The 15,092-nt window shown below is 36.5% G+C and overlaps 3 protein-coding genes across 6 annotated transcripts; 2 read left to right on the top strand and 1 right to left on the bottom strand.

Moving 5' to 3' along the window:
- The first annotated feature begins 385 nt into the window (after positions 1-385).
- On the top strand, positions 386-4,293 carry si:ch211-216p19.6 (E3 ubiquitin-protein ligase TRIM39). Its single transcript, XM_052562366.1, has 7 exons — positions 386-867; positions 1,171-1,727; positions 1,807-1,902; positions 2,517-2,750; positions 2,829-2,976; positions 3,104-3,130; positions 3,575-4,293. Exons 2-7 carry the CDS (start codon positions 1,173-1,175, stop codon positions 4,138-4,140), a joined length of 1,626 nt encoding a protein of 541 aa, XP_052418326.1. The 5' UTR covers positions 386-867; positions 1,171-1,172; the 3' UTR covers positions 4,141-4,293.
- A 98-nt stretch (positions 4,294-4,391) lies between these two features.
- Positions 4,392-9,405, top strand: zgc:153151 (uncharacterized protein LOC751646 homolog). Of its 2 annotated transcripts, none has more exons than XM_052562368.1 (8): positions 4,392-6,039; positions 6,200-6,442; positions 6,632-6,715; positions 7,013-7,440; positions 7,541-7,639; positions 7,953-8,051; positions 8,215-8,283; positions 8,436-9,405. In XM_052562368.1, exons 2-7 carry the CDS (start codon positions 6,319-6,321, stop codon positions 8,221-8,223), a joined length of 843 nt encoding a protein of 280 aa, XP_052418328.1. In that variant the 5' UTR covers positions 4,392-6,039; positions 6,200-6,318; the 3' UTR covers positions 8,224-8,283; positions 8,436-9,405. The 2 variants fall into 2 exon arrangements, with proteins under 2 accessions (XP_052418328.1, XP_052418327.1); XM_052562367.1 differs by having other exon boundaries at positions 4,394-6,039; positions 6,983-7,440.
- Positions 7,437-14,121, bottom strand: LOC127962712 (ciliated left-right organizer metallopeptidase). Of its 3 annotated transcripts, XR_008154623.1 has the most exons (15): positions 13,784-14,121; positions 13,577-13,670; positions 13,393-13,444; positions 13,171-13,320; positions 12,769-12,894; positions 12,593-12,677; positions 12,307-12,452; positions 11,513-11,696; positions 11,314-11,377; positions 11,025-11,121; positions 10,817-10,918; positions 10,552-10,680; positions 10,314-10,438; positions 9,715-10,174; positions 7,437-8,031 (listed from the first exon to the last, which is right to left on the bottom strand). XR_008154623.1 is itself a non-coding variant. In XM_052562364.1 (14 exons), the coding sequence occupies exons 1-14, from the start codon at positions 14,001-14,003 to the stop codon at positions 9,925-9,927; spliced, it is 1,824 nt and encodes a 607-aa protein (XP_052418324.1). In that variant the 5' UTR covers positions 14,004-14,121; the 3' UTR covers positions 9,425-9,924. The 3 variants fall into 3 exon arrangements, 2 of the variants coding, with proteins under 2 accessions (XP_052418324.1, XP_052418325.1); XM_052562364.1 differs by lacking the exon at positions 7,437-8,031 and having other exon boundaries at positions 9,425-10,174; XM_052562365.1 differs by lacking the exons at positions 7,437-8,031; positions 13,784-14,121 and having other exon boundaries at positions 9,425-10,174; positions 13,171-13,336; positions 13,577-13,667.
- Positions 14,122-15,092: the final 971 nt, after the last annotated feature.

The raw sequence follows: 15,092 nt of genomic DNA, 5'->3' as shown, positions 1-15,092 counted from the left end.
TTAAATGGGGAGTCATCTCATTTATCACCAGTAAAATATGAAGTGCCTCAAGGATCTGTCCTAGGTCCTCTGCTATTTTCAATATACATGTTGCCCTTTGGTAATATTATTAGAAAATAAGGGTTTCCACTGTTATGCTGATGATACTCTACTTTATATCTCAATGAAACCAAAAGCTTTTTTATGCATTCATGACCTCTAGACTGAACTATTGTAATGCACTACTAGGGGGTTGTCCTGCATCTCTAAACAAGCTACAGGTAGTCCAAAATGCAGCAGCTAGAGTCTATTGCAAAGTTTGGGAGCTAAATGGAAAAAAGCTCTACCTCTATTTTCTTGAGGTATAGCTTTTTTTCCATTTGGCTCCCAAACTCTGGAATAGCCTTCCTGATAATGTTCGGGGTTCAGACAAATTCTCTTTGTTTAGATCTAGATTAAAAGCATATCTCTTTGAACAATTCTTGATCAAATTCTTTAGCTTGGGTTAAACAAATTCGTTTTCCTTGGTTGGAACAGCAGCTTTGCTAATTATGTCTCTATTTGTTTCCTGTTTTGCCTGGTTACTAGGATGTACACAAGCTTCAGTCTGGATCCAGAACACCTGAGAAAAGATGATGTCACCCCCTCAGAGGACCTCCGATGATGCCAACCCTCAGACAACATACAGAACTACCAAATATTGCTATAAGTGTGATTGCATTGTATAATAATTGCTGTTAGTGTTCATCGTCTGGTTGACTATGTCTTGTAATATTTTTTTTTTTGACACGTGCACAGTGAGGAAAAGGTGACACTATACGCTTTCCTTCCTCCTGCATTACACCACAGCTGCACCGAGAAAACACAAGACACAACACGTACGTAGAGGTGAGCAAAACATCTTATTTGTCAGTGAAATGAATTCCTTTTTAGGTGTTTGTTCCATTGGTGCATCACCCTTGCTTTCTGTTCATGTAAGAGCAATTGTACTAAGGCTGTTATTTGAAAAGACACTTTCAAATTTTATTTGTATCTTCATGCAAATCTTTATTGTAATACAAATTCAAGTGTATGTTGTATTATACATCCCATATCAAAACCAGTTTGACAAGTTCAATTTGTTTAAAAAGGAGGGGCAAGGTATCTTGTATGTTTGTACAATCATTTGGGTTTTTATTTTTCTCTCACCAGCGATGGCTTCTTCCGTCAGTTCCCAGGTTGAACAGTTCCTGTGTTCAATATGTCAGGATTTCTTCTCTGACCCAGCAACCATTCCGTGTGGACACAACTTCTGCATGGGATGCATCACTCAACACTGGGACAGCAGTATGAAGACTGAATGCCCGCTTTGCAAGAAGGACTTTCACTTAAGACCAGACCTTGGCATCAACAGAGAATTCAGAGAGCTCACTGAAAGACTGAAGAGAGGAGTAAGTCCTGTCCAACCTGGTGCAGTACCCTGTGATGCCTGCACAAAAATAAAGAGAGAAGCTTTGAAGACTTGCCTGCATTGTGAAGGATCTTTCTGTAAAACTCACCTAGAGCCTCATAACACTGTAGCAAAACTGAAGAAACACAAACTTATCGACCCTGTGAAGAATCTGAAAGATTATATATGCACGAAGCATGAAATGCCTCTGGTGCTGTTCTGCAGAGATGATCAGAAGTGTGTGTGCCTGTCGTGTGTGACGAAAGACCACAGAACCCACAACACTGTTCCTGTAGAGGAGGAAAGTGAAGAACGGAAGGTGAGAGATGATTAATCTGTGTCTGTGCTTCAATGGTTTTTCAACTTTGCTGTAAAGAAATTAACATTTTTGTCTACAGTCTCAGTTTGGGAGAAGACAAGTCGAGGTGTATTCCATGATTCAGAGCAGATTGAAGAAGATTGAAGAAATCAAATGCTCGGTAAAGCTCAGCAAGGTTAGTCTTGTTCATTGCAAGGTTTTATTTAATGTGGGAATGATCCCATTTATTATTTACATTTGGCAGATCCAAAGTGATTTCAATTTCATTTAAGGTATACATTTTAGCAGTTCATTGCACTCCTTATTCATACCTGATCTCCCAGTTGTGGCCAGAATCAGATTTAAGGTTTAGATGGTGGCTTTCAAATCTGGAACAGCACCTCCTTACCTCAAACCTACAAGTCAAACCTACAAGTGAGCTAAGGTAGTCTTGTTCCTTCACAATGAGTCAAAAAGTCACTCTCCAACACCCTTTCTGTTCTTCTCTGCACTAGTATGAGCTGTGAAGTGTTGAGACCATCACATCTTTCAAAAAGTAGCTGAAGACAGACCTCTTCCACAAACACTTTATGCTGGTTGGAGAGTGACCAGTGCACTTAAACATACACTCACACCTCACAAAAACCTTCTCTGCATTTTGCCTCTTCTCTAGCTTGCATCCGAAATGAGTTAAGCAGTAATAAACCTCTTTTGAGAGCCACTTTAGATAAAAACGGCTGCTAAATGCATGAATGTAAATTTGGTGGCCATTTATATATTAAGAGTGAACATACATTATCCTTTACTTAGCAAAGCTCAGAAAAAGAGAGAGCAGACATTGTTGAGCTGTTCACTAGTCTGATCCGCTCCATTGAGAGATGTCAGTCTGAGCTGCTGGAGGTGATGGATCAGAAGCAGACAGCAGCACAGAATCAGGCTGAAGAGCTGATTAAAGAGCTGGTGCAGGAAATCACTGAACTGGAGAGAAGAAACACTGAGCTGGAGCAGCTCTCACACACTGAAGATCACATGCACCTCCTACAGGTCAGTGTCTCTCTTACTGCTCACATCACAGGACAACACTTAACACGCTGAGAGATTCCTCTCTCTCTCCTCCTTTAGATTTATCCATCCCTGTGCAGGCCTTTAGACACCAAGATCTGGACTGGGATCAGTACTGACACTCATCTGAAGGAGGACGCTGTGAGGAGAGCCCTGACAAAACATCAAGAATTCCTCAGTAGTGCAATGGTGAAGATTACAGGAACTGGTGAGCATATGTTATGTTCAGTATTTTGTCTAGAATTTTTGAATATTTAATTTAATTATTTTGTAAGTATTCAACACCGTTAAAAGGTAAGACTGACAGTAATCAACTGTATAATTTTTTTCCACAGAGCTAAAGAGGCTTGAGAAGTTTACAGGTACAAGTCATCTATGCCATTTTCCTACATTCGAACACAAAAATGTTTACCTTTCTGAATATATTGCGGGCACTTTTAGTCATATGAACTATTAAAACTCTAGTTGAATTTGTCAAACTATGTCCAGCAGTTGATATACATGCATGGTTAAAAAAAAATTCTTCAATGACACTGAAAAAATAATGTCAGTTTTAAAAATATAGTAATGGATATTCACATTTTAATACTGAAATTCTGGGATAAGTGTAAATCAATAAATACTGATGATGCAGGGCATTTGAAAAGTAACAAAAATCAATGATAAACACAGGGCAAAACATTTCCAAGATAATTTTAATGGGACAAATACAGGAAAAGCTGACAAAAGACCAATTTACTATTGTTTATTCCATTCAATGTATATGTTAAAAATGTCTGCTAATTATTTGTTCTGATCTCTCTCAGTGAATGTGACTATGGATCCTGAAACAGCTCATCCGAAACTCTCCTTGTCCGAGGATGACAAACAAGCTGGACATGGAGAAACACGGCAGATTGTGCCGGACAGTCCATGGAGGTTTGATACATGTCCCAGCATCCTGGGGAAAGAGGGATTTTCTTCTGGGAAATTTTATTTTGAGGTACAGGTGAAAGGGAAAACTGAGTGGGATTTAGGTGTGGCGAGGGAGTCTGTTAACAGGAAGGGAATAATAACTCTGAGTCCAAGGAATGGACTGTGGACTCTGTGGTTGAGGAACGGAATTGAGTATAAGGCCTGTGACTGTCTGTCTGTCTCTCTCTGTCTGAAGGTCAAGCCCCAGAAGGTGGGTGTGTATGTAGACTATGAGGAAGGTCTGGTCTCATTTTATGATGTGGAGTCCAGGTCTCATATCTACTCTTTCACTGGTCAGGCTTTCACCGAGAAACTCTATCCATATTTCAGCCCAGGCTTTAATCATGGAGAAAAAAATTCAGCCCCACTGATCATTTCACCTGTCGGAAAGAACAAGTGTATTTTAGCCAATTATTAACCATTTGGAATTAAAATAAAATAAATGATGGAAAGAAGGAAGGAAGAATGACTGTCAGTGTAATACATTATTATTGTATTTTGCTAGTAAGACCACTTTCTTTGCGCAATGATGTTCCAATTTAAAATAAAGATGATACGATCTTTAAACTTACTGTTTTGTTGAGAATTTGTGATGTTTTGGATTTTTACATAACTTATGACTTATGTTTTGCTGTACATAAATACATATAACAATACAATAGCAATAGCATATAGCAATACATAAATTCAACAATATGTTCCATGGATAGCAACAATATATTGTGTAAAGTTTAGACACATTTAATTTTAATTTACATTTTTCTTCTCATACTTCTTCTCATCAACGATTTATATAAAAATACATTTTACAACTTTTTAATAAACACGCACACACACACACACACACACACACACACACACACATATATATATATATATATATATATATATATATATATATGAATTTATATAAAATTAATACTAAAATAACACTGGTTGACGGTAAGTACTGGCATTAGAAATACTGAAAATGACAACACAATCGAAAAAAGTTAGCAGAGGTTGGAAACCTTTCTTTATTCAGTAGAGATGGGATGTCAATGTGTCAAAATCTATACAGTGCAGAACCATTTTATAACTTTTACATTTCATCTCTATCACTGTCATCATCTGTATAGGTTTAAATGGTATTTAAAAGTTACAAATTAATATTAAGAACATCTGTATAAATCCTTGACCTTATGTTGTATTGTATTTAATTGTATTGATGCGGTGCCCAACCGCTAGATGTCAATCAAAAGTTTTTTTCTTAAAGTTTTTAGTATTAAGAAAGTGAAACTAATGTTTTCTCGATTTTTTGTTACAGAATGTGGTAGTTTTAATCGGACAGATCATCGCTGGTATGTTTTTTAAAGATGACTCTCTGAACAATGAATTATAGTTAATGTTAATTGTAATGCCTTAATTGATGACACATAACACTGATTAATAAGTTGTTTTATGAAATAATGTCAGTTTGCATTCGTGACAATGTCGGAAAATGATTTAATCGTTATTACAATGTGTGCCTATTAACAGAGCGAAATCTTTCAGCAAAATTGTAAACGTACTCGGTTTAATGCTTAACCACAGGATGACATTATTGAGTGGAAATCTTTTCTCGGTTGTTCTGTTTTAGTTGGAGGCATCCGGTTTCGGCCACACTGCGTATTTAGAATAAAATGCAGTTTGTTTTTCTTCCAAAAAAAATCTACCTTCTCACACTTTGCCAGAAAGTATTGGGTGCATGAAACTATTTACATAACAGCCATCTTCCATTTGATTAACCTGTGATACTAGGCTCGCTGGAAATCTCGACTTTTGAATGGACATGTCATTTATATAATTGTTTTACCTTGTCGTATTTGTCTGTGTCATTCTTATAACACAGATTAATTCTTTCACTTTTAACCTAACTAAATAATAATAACTGGTTATGATTATTGTGAAGGAGTGGGAAGGCCGACATCCATTACGTGAATTCCTTTAACAATTCCTTCGTCATGTTTTGCTGCTTAATTTTTAATGAATATTTGGGTAAGGAGAATTACCATTATTATTTATTCCAAGTAATTTCCCCATTTTCCAGTTATGGATCTCAGCAGCATTTCTCTTCTGCCTGAGGAACACAAGTGTCCAGTATGTCTGGATGTGTTCACTGATCCAGTCTCCACTCCATGTGGACACAACTTCTGCAAAAGCTGTCTGAAACAATGCTGGGACAACAGTCAGGATTACAGATGCCCTTAATGTAAAGAAACATTCAGCAAAAGACCTGAATTAAAGAGCAACACAGTTCTTAGAGAAATTGTACATCTCTTTGAAAAAAACAGGACAGGTATGCATTTATTTTGAAGTTCAAAAGTTTTTTTTTTTTACATCCCTAGTCTCTAAACTTACTTTGGTGTGTCAAAACTAACTGTACACAGTATTTGCTAATTTCAGACCAGAAAATGTGCACTACAAAATTGAAATTAATGCATTTCTTTTGCTTTCAGCCCAGTAATGCATCAGCGGTCCATTATCTGAGGAGCTCCAATGTTCCATCTGTTTGGATCTATTCAGTGATCCGGTTTCCGCTCCATGTGGACACAACTTCTGTAAGACCTGCCTGGAAATGTTCTGGGACAGCAGTCAGAAATGCATCTGCCCATTTTGCAAAGAAACCTTCGACGAATATCCTCGTCTAAGGTGCAACACAGCTCTTAGAGTGATAGTGCAACTCTTTGAGAAAAGCACAGGTAAATATATTTGTATTTCCAATGCATTTTTATATTGTGAATTTTAGTTAGTAACATGCTTAATTTGATAAGAAACAGAAGTACGGTATAAAATAAGCATTCGTCTTGTGATATCATTTTAATATCCAAGAGATGACATATTTGTCCATGTACTTGAGACTTCAGAGTTCATTTTTGCACATTTCTAAGGCTACAAAAAGGAACCCGTGATGTTTGAATATTCACAACCATTAGAAACGGAGGACCAAGAAGAGACTCTGTGCAAACCTTCAGGTAATCAATAATAGACATCTCCTATTTAGAACTAAATAACGGAGATCTCCTAATTTTCTTATAAAGATATATTTCAAATATAAAGATGCTAGTATATAACATGAAGTATATCATTCCATATCAAATTGGCTTCTTTGTATCAAACAGTTTGCAGATATTTTAGAAACATTTATTAATATAAAATTTGTATTGTATTTATTTTCACATATAATTTTTTATTACATTTTGTTGTATTGTTTGAGCAGTATTTTTTTCTTTTCTTTTCAGAAACGGCTTCCTCAAGCAGTGTCCTGACAGAAAACCTCAAGTGTTTGATTTGTCTGGAGCTGTCCACTGATCCCATGATGACCCCATGTGGACATACCTTCTGTAAGGCCTGCCTGAAGGAATTCTGGGAAGGCAGTCATGGAAACACATGTCCATGCTGTAAAGAAAATTCCACCAAGCGAGTGGATCTTAGACACTGTGAGCGTCAGTTGTCTCAGTCTGAAATCCTGATGTGGCAGAGCTCTTACCTTGAGCCTCATGAGAAAGTCATAAACATGAAACAAGTCACGATGCTTGACCGTGTGGAGGATATCAATCCTAAAATAATCCAGAAACCTAACCGAGCTCTGGAGATGTTCTGTGGAGGTGATCAGACATCTGTGTGTCAGTCCTGCACTGAGGGAGACCACGAGACTCACAACACAGTTCTTGTAGAAGACAAGAGTAAAGAGAAGAAGGTAACATGATAATTTATTTACAACAACAATAAACGGTTATTAGAAATCTTAAAACACACTGGATGATGTAAAGCATCTGTATTTTCCCCTCTCATCACAGACTCAGGAGATGAAGACGCACAAACTTGTGCAGCACATGATCCAGGACACAATGAAGATAGATCACAAAATCAAACACTCTGAAGTGAAAATGAGCAAAGTGAGTCTTACATCATATTAATTTTATATTAAAATGAATGTCAGTCCATATTCCCAAAAACTTGTCCTAATTAGGGTTGCAGGTGCAGCGTAAAAACATATTTTATGATATACGTGTTTGATCTGATTACCACATTGAGCTCTGCACTGATCTGAAATACACCAATGAGAAATGTCAGGCAGTGAGATCATATAGATGTATTCTTAAAGCACTAGAATCATAAAGTCATTTCTGATATTCACAACACATTTTTAAGAAGTTTTTGATATTACTATATTGAGCTGTATGACTGTATTCACCCCTCTCACCACAGACTCCGGAGATGAAAATGCTCACGATTGTGCAGCAGATGATCCAGGTCACAATGAAGATAGGTCAAGAAATCAAACACTCTGAAATAGAGATGAGCAAAGTGAGTCTTACAACATATTATTCATTTATTAAAAACGTTTAGCTGTGATCCAAACCACTTGTCCTATTCAGGGTAAAACTATTATTATACTATGTATTATACTGTGTTATTATATAACTGTGATATTATATTGGTTTGTGTGTTTGATTTGATTTTTAATTAGAAAAATTAAGAGAAAGAAGACAACTTTGAGCTCTGTGCTCATCTGAAATACTCCTTTGAGAAATGTCAGGTACTGAGATCAAGTAAATGTATCCTTAAAGCACTAGGATCATAAAGTTATTGCTGATAAACAACAAATTTTTTAATATCATTATATTGATACACATTTACACAAGATTTAAACATGTTGTAAAGCTTATGTTTGTTCCTCGTCTCTCACAGATGACATTTTTTGATCACTGGGGGAAGACCAGGATGTAATCTGTCATTTCTGCTTTCATCCTTTTCTATCTACAGAATGTTGCCTTTGATGCCTTTTTATTATGCCCCTTTTTACAATATTTAAGCTAAGTCTCTGGTGTCCCCAGAATGTGTTTGTGAAGTTTCAGCTCAAAATACTCCAGAGATCATTTATTATATCATTTTGAAAATGCCTATTTTGAGTGGAAGCTTATAGTTGTTCAGGCCTGTCTCTTTAAATTACAGCTCGGACCTGCTAGTGAAGTCCTTAGCAATGTATATTAATAATCAGAAAGTAATGTTTATCTATGTAAAGTAGGAAATTAACAAAATATCTTAATGGATCATGATAATTTTAACAAATACTATGTATTGTCTATTGCTAGAAATATACCCCAGTAACATAAGACTGGTTTTGTGCTCAAGGGTCACATATTATCATAGTACTGACTAACTTTTTTTCTTTATTATTATTTTTTTTTTCATTCTGTTCTGTTTTAATGGTTTGTTCATATGTCAAGTATGTGATTGTTTGTATTTTTTTTTATTTTCAAATATGCTTAAGAAAAAAAAAGAACAAATCATAAAAAAAAAAGAAAAAAAAAAGCTTTCTTGTATCTCAGTATGCATTAGCATGTATAGTTTAGATGAAGAGTTTAAGCACTGGCTTCCAAGCATTGCTGTTTGTCAGTGGAATGACTTGTATCTTGCTCAGCTGGTCATGTCTGGGATGACGCCACCTGTTTTTTCCAAAATGAGTAAAGTGAGCAGGCAGAAAAAAATGTTTGAGAAAACCCTTTGGAAATTATTTTAGTTTGCATAGAAATTCCACACCTTGAAATCACTGTTTGATTGCAGCTGTTTTATATTTTGCTTGTTTACTCACTCTATACTGTAACCACATCTGAAAACTTTTGTAATCTTGTTGGCTGAATAAATTCTAGGGATCACATTGCTGTCCACTGACTTTTGTATGCACACATAAAAGCCTTCCAAGACTTTAAATAATAATGGTATATTGATTTGTACATGAATGACTAAATAAGCAGAAAAGGGCTAATGGTTTATACAAAAATTAAATGTTTTACAATTAATTAATATTAAGCTTTATTTTTATATAAGCTATACATATTACAAAAAAAAATCTTTAAATATTATAAAATGATCTTTGGTATTTCAACAGAAATCATTTTTTAAAGTGTTTAAAGGGTTAACGTTACTCCACCCCCCCAGATTTTTTTCTTTTTTATTAATCACTTACCCCCATGGTGTAAAAACTTAGTTTGCCTTCAGAACACAATTTAAGATACTTTGGATGAAAACCTGGAGGTTGTGACTGATGTGGAGAGACAGAGGAGACAAATTGTTGAATAAAGTCATTATTTTTGTATTTCGTCGTTACATATATATATATTTTTTTGATTTTTTGATATTTTTGAATCCTATTATTTGTCCACTTTTGGTTCAACAATCAGTTCCTTCTGATGCATTGGGTGGGAGGCGTCTGTGGCCTGAATGAAGGCTCACTGGCAGCATGTACTCTGACCCTGGCTGATGAACACTTCCTGTAGATGAGCACTCCAGCAGACAGTAGAGAGAAAGCAGATATGATGCTCAGCACTGCTGCCACAATGACCTCTGCCTCAGACACTGTGATGGAGGAGCGATGCATGAAGCTGGGATGAGAAGTGGACATGTCTTTCTCCATCACATCATCACCACTATACAGAAAAGATATAATAACTTATAGAGACACTCAACTGCCATAGAAACATGTTGTGTTTTGAGTTCTGTAACTGTTGACATATTTTGATGCACATAAAACAGTTTTAAGATCTGAAAATAAAAGATTAGAATAACCTCTCAATGGATGTGCCCGCGTTTATTAGGTCATCTGCCTTTTGTCTTGATGTAGGAGGAGCTAAATCAGAATATTTACATATTCTGTTGTCTGGACAGAAGATTAAACCCTGATAACCAGACACCTACATGATTTGGAGACAGAAAGTAATAACATATAAAAAGGCAGCCGAGTGCTATGTAAAAAACAGTAAATGTTTAAGTCATTACGCATATCACAATGAGTTTTGTCACAAACCTCGATGCTCTTTCCTGCTGGACAATCCAACCAACCAGAATCCATCACCCGAATTTGATATTTGTTTATTCCTGTGCACCTGTGTCTGTAACAATGACCTGCCACCGCTGCACTACTGGTCACGTTATTCTAATAAAGGGAATGTAAAAACATTTTTACAAAATTAAAACAGCCTTTAAAAGTGAATCTACTGTTGTAAAACTGTAGAATTTGACATCTTTAAACATTTGTAAATATTTTTGTGAGATGTGAGAACATGTGGCACCCGTCTGGTGAGGTTGGAAATAAAACAGCGGCTGTCCGAGCCATAAATCTCTCCACTCCCTTTCATTCCACTCCCCTGATTCTCCTCTTTCCAGCACTCACTCTGATGGAGAAAAGTGGCATTACACATGAAGTTTAGTTATAATGACAACAAAGTGAGACACTTATGAAAGAGAAAGAGAACTCTAAACAGAACACAGCAGACTCACAGCATTACCCAGGGGTTTGAAAATCTGGCAGCCATCCAGGTACTGATCAGTGAGACACTTCCCCTTGTGGAAGTGAAGGTAATGACAACCTAATCCACTGGGAAGAAAAGCAAAGACAGTGCATCACATTCACTACATTTACTCTAAAAATAAATTAAAAATTATAGAAAAATTTGAACAACTTTACAAAAGCCACAATTTCTTAACAAGCCCACTTTCCAAAACAGCAAAAATACAGCTTCCTTTAAATACCCGTGATTATTCACAAGAGCATTATTTGTTTGATTACCTGTCTTTACAAAAGAAAGCAGAAGAATTGCAGGTAGAGACCGACCCAAACCGATGGCCTTCACCTAAAACAAACAGAAACGGTAGATCAGTGGACACGAAAGTGGACACGAAAGTTTTGACTCTAGCCTCAACAAGTGCATAATATTTATCTTAATGCATGTCAACCAGCAGAATGGACTCAACAGTGGACGTCTTACCTTCTCCCCACACCAAGCTCTGAGCTCGACTGAAGTTCACTGAATACCAGCCCATGTCCTGGAGGGCAGCAAGTGTGATGGGATCGATCCGAATCAGTGACGGTTCCACCAGTAAAGCTGCCATAATGGAACCCTGAAGCACACGAGTCTCCCAGTGTGACGAGAGACCATCTGAGCCAGCATCCTGAGAGAAAGAAAGATGGGGAGGGGATGTCATTGAGTATATCATCTGTGTTTTACATTAGGCAGCAGATGTTTACATCAAGAAAGGTAGATGCAATTACACAGAATGATAGATATTGTATATACCAAGTAAAATAGAACATATAGCATTTTGTTCACACTAAGCTTGAACAGTGATATATAATATAGATGCTACAGTATAAATGGAAATATGTTTTCTGTACCAAAGGTATATCATCAACGCAAAAATGAGCAGGAGGAGTGAAAATAGCTTTTTTCCACAAGTCTGTGTACATGCATGTTATTATAGTAACATGTTTTTATTTAAAAACCTTAGGGTACCTTGAAAATGCCATAATTTACACTACCATTCAAAAGTTTAGGGTCGGTAAGATTTATAATACTTGTGAAAGAAGTCTTTTACATTTTCAAAGACTGCAATTGAAATACAGAAAAGAAAATGTAATATTGTTAACTATTATTACCATTTAAAATTATTTTAAAATAAACATACTATGGCATAAAGTATTATGGCATATATCAAGGTATCGTGATGATACCATTACAGTGGCATGTCACTGGTACAGTAGGGTTTTGTATGCAGTGGGTACCTTGTTCTCTAGCGGAGCTCCAAGGTCAGGGTGGGTAGAGTTGAGGTGTTTCTGCATTTCTCTGATCACAGTAGGAGAATACAGTCTAACCTGGCCCATCTCATCTGTGCTGGTCACCTGACCATGAGACCAGCAGTATACGCCAGCTTCATAACACATACACAATGATGACCAGTAAATGCATAACATAACAGGGCTACGATGAACACCATACCTCTATAGATATTTAATAGATATACCCATTCACATAAAGAACATTTGGAAAAACTAAAGCAGGGTTACCTACCCTGAGAGGAGAGAGAACAATCCTTCCATTGGCTGAAGAGATCTTTACTGAACCCCAACACGTGGAAGAGCTCATGGATCACTGTCTGTACCAAAACAAAATAACAAAGAGTGAATGCAATCTCAATGTTTCTGTTTTTTCAACAGTTCACTCTTGTCAGACACACTCACTGTCACCTGCACAAAATGCTCATGTGTGTATCTTTCCATACTGAGTGTCTCTCTACAGATGATCATGGCCCCAGCCACAGGACGCCCCTCTGAGTCGCTCTGACAGTGAGCAGCATAAGCCAGTACACCAGACTGAAGAGACAGAGGGGGAAAATATTACAGATATTGTGAGACAACCTGCAATAATTGTAATAAACTCACTATTTTATGCCCTAGTGAAGACCCTTTAAAAAAAAACTGTCATTCAAAACTGTCATTATTTAAAGACATATATTCTAGTCAGGACCAATTTTATAGAAAGACCATATAAAAAAAATGTTCACTCAAGCCCACCACTCACTTAATTACCTGCCTGTGCAAAACAAGGTTAACACAAAAATATACAGAAATCCCAGTGATCGTCTCTACCTCTGCTTGGCATTTCTCTGTGCTGTGAGTGAACACATACAACAGGAAGTCAGTCTCAGGAACTCCAGTCCCCTCTGACCTCAGCATTGTCCGGACTGGGTGCTCAGGATGTGGATAAACAGCACAGCCATTCAGGTGCTCATCTGGGATCTGTAAACAGGCCAGACTGAGCAATAAGAGCAATATTATGAGTAATGTGTGTCTATGTCTGAAAAGACTCACAATTACGCCAAGGCAGCTCTCGAATCTGTAGTTTTCATTGGCTCTGCCACATCTGAGGAGAATGACATATGGTTGACTAATTATAATAACACATTTTTTTAAGTCAGAAAATATCTAGATTCATATTACTACTACTTACAGAACAGACACATAGACATGCATGTAAAAGACATGTAAAACATACTTCATGTGGTTAACAGTGCTGCTGTTTCTCCAGATGAACTTGCAGTATTTGTTTATGTCTCTGTTCAGCAGCAGACTGTGTTGAACTGGCCTCACTATGAACAAAACATCCACATAAAGTAACTAAAAAGAAAATATGGGATAAATGTGGTATTTATGTTTCACTATACATGTTTTTTTTTGTACTTCAAATTAAAACACCACACACCTGACAATAAACTTGAAACTTCACCCACAGCCTCATCGACGGCAGGCATTAATCTCTCTGACTCCAATTCTGTGAGGGCGGGGCTTTCTGAGGGGACCCAGATCTTGATTCTGATTGGTTGTGGAGCCGTCATGGATTCCACATGTATCTCTGCTCTTTTAGGTCTTTGATGTTTCGAACTGTGGGGCGCTGGATTTTCCTCTGACGTAGTTTCTCTCATAGACCAATGAGCAGAGGCGTATTGACCAGTGGGCGGGGACACAACTTTGATTGATCTCTGAACTTGGTCAAAGATGCACTTCTCCCAAGTACATGGAAACCATGGCAACAGTAAAATGCCAATACAAATACGAGACTTAAAAAGCATTATTTACTATAGTATAAAAGATAAAGAAAAGCACAATTAATTGATTAATTTTACAAATCCTTAAGTGATATTAGCAATTAAAAATCCATGATAAAAAAGAAAAAAAAAAACTTGTATAGGAGATACTTTAAATTATAACCAATTATAAACTTTTAATAAATTTTCTTCGAAAAAGAAACAAGTCTAAATATAAGTATTAACACGACCGTCCAAATGTTTTTTTTTTTTATCTGAATCTCTATCAGTATCATTACTCCAGTCTTAAAAGTCACATGATCCTTCAGAAATCATACTAATATGCCAATTTTATGCTCAAGAAACATTTATTGTTATTATCACTGTAGAATCAAGCTTTGCTGCTTAGTTCTTTTTGTGGATATCATGTTGCATCTAAGGGCTTTGATGAACAAAAAGTTCAAAAGAGGACTTCTAAATGCAGCAATATAAATGTCTTACTGCCATTTTTGATCAAATTAAATTAATTAGTTTTTAACACTAATGTAATTTACAACATATGGAACCTTTTTTATCACTGAGAAAAATAATCAATAGATCTCTCACCAGCACAGTATCAGTCCTTCTGCTTGTATTTGGAGATAGTGAACTAGGACACTTGCATTTCTGTTTGTCTCTTTCTCTTGTGAGCCGAACGACCATGTATTCCTCCTCAGGATGTAAAGAAACTGAGCCAATGACTAACAATGCAGGCTTTGGTGTGCAAATAAGACAGTCACCTCTCATTGTTTCACCTTTCAAAGAATAGTCACCTTCTCCACCTGTAACACTTGTCTGAACATACAAAGCTTTCTAAAAAAACACTCTAGTAATGTTTAGATCTGTGTTGACCGCATTCACCATTACTTTACAGATTATTTTTTATTTTTTTTTACATTCACAGCAATTTTCATAAACACAAGAAACTAAGCCATAACATTAGAGTAG

The sequence above is a fragment of the Carassius gibelio genome, chromosome B7 (genome assembly GCF_023724105.1).
Source record: "Carassius gibelio isolate Cgi1373 ecotype wild population from Czech Republic chromosome B7, carGib1.2-hapl.c, whole genome shotgun sequence".
Classification (NCBI taxonomy): Eukaryota; Metazoa; Chordata; class Actinopteri; order Cypriniformes; family Cyprinidae; genus Carassius; species Carassius gibelio.
Note: the sequence above shows the minus strand (reverse complement) of the source record. Positions and strands in the feature narration are given on the sequence as shown.

Coding starts and splice junctions, on each gene's coding strand:
- si:ch211-216p19.6 (XM_052562366.1), top strand. CDS start 1,173: ATGGCTTCTTCCGTCAGTTCCCAGGTTGAACAGTTCCTGTGTTCAATA. Junction 1,728..1,806: donor AGGAAAGTGAAGAACGGAAG/GTGAGAGATGAT, acceptor TTTTGTCTACAG/TCTCAGTTTGGGAGAAGACA. Junction 2,977..3,103: donor GGTGAAGATTACAGGAACTG/GTGAGCATATGT, acceptor TTTTTTCCACAG/AGCTAAAGAGGCTTGAGAAG.
- zgc:153151 (XM_052562367.1), top strand. CDS start 6,319: ATGTTCTGGGACAGCAGTCAGAAATGCATCTGCCCATTTTGCAAAGAA. Junction 6,443..6,631: donor ACTCTTTGAGAAAAGCACAG/GTAAATATATTT, acceptor CACATTTCTAAG/GCTACAAAAAGGAACCCGTG. Junction 6,716..6,982: donor GACTCTGTGCAAACCTTCAG/GTAATCAATAAT, acceptor TTTTCTTTTCAG/AAACGGCTTCCTCAAGCAGT.
- LOC127962712 (XM_052562364.1), bottom strand. CDS start 14,003: ATGAGAGAAACTACGTCAGAGGAAAATCCAGCGCCCCACAGTTCGAAA. Junction 13,321..13,392: donor AGAGCTGCCTTGGCGTAATT/GTGAGTCTTTTC, acceptor GCCTGTTTACAG/ATCCCAGATGAGCACCTGAA. Junction 11,378..11,512: donor GAGCTTGGTGTGGGGAGAAG/GTAAGACGTCCA, acceptor TGTTTGTTTTAG/GTGAAGGCCATCGGTTTGGG.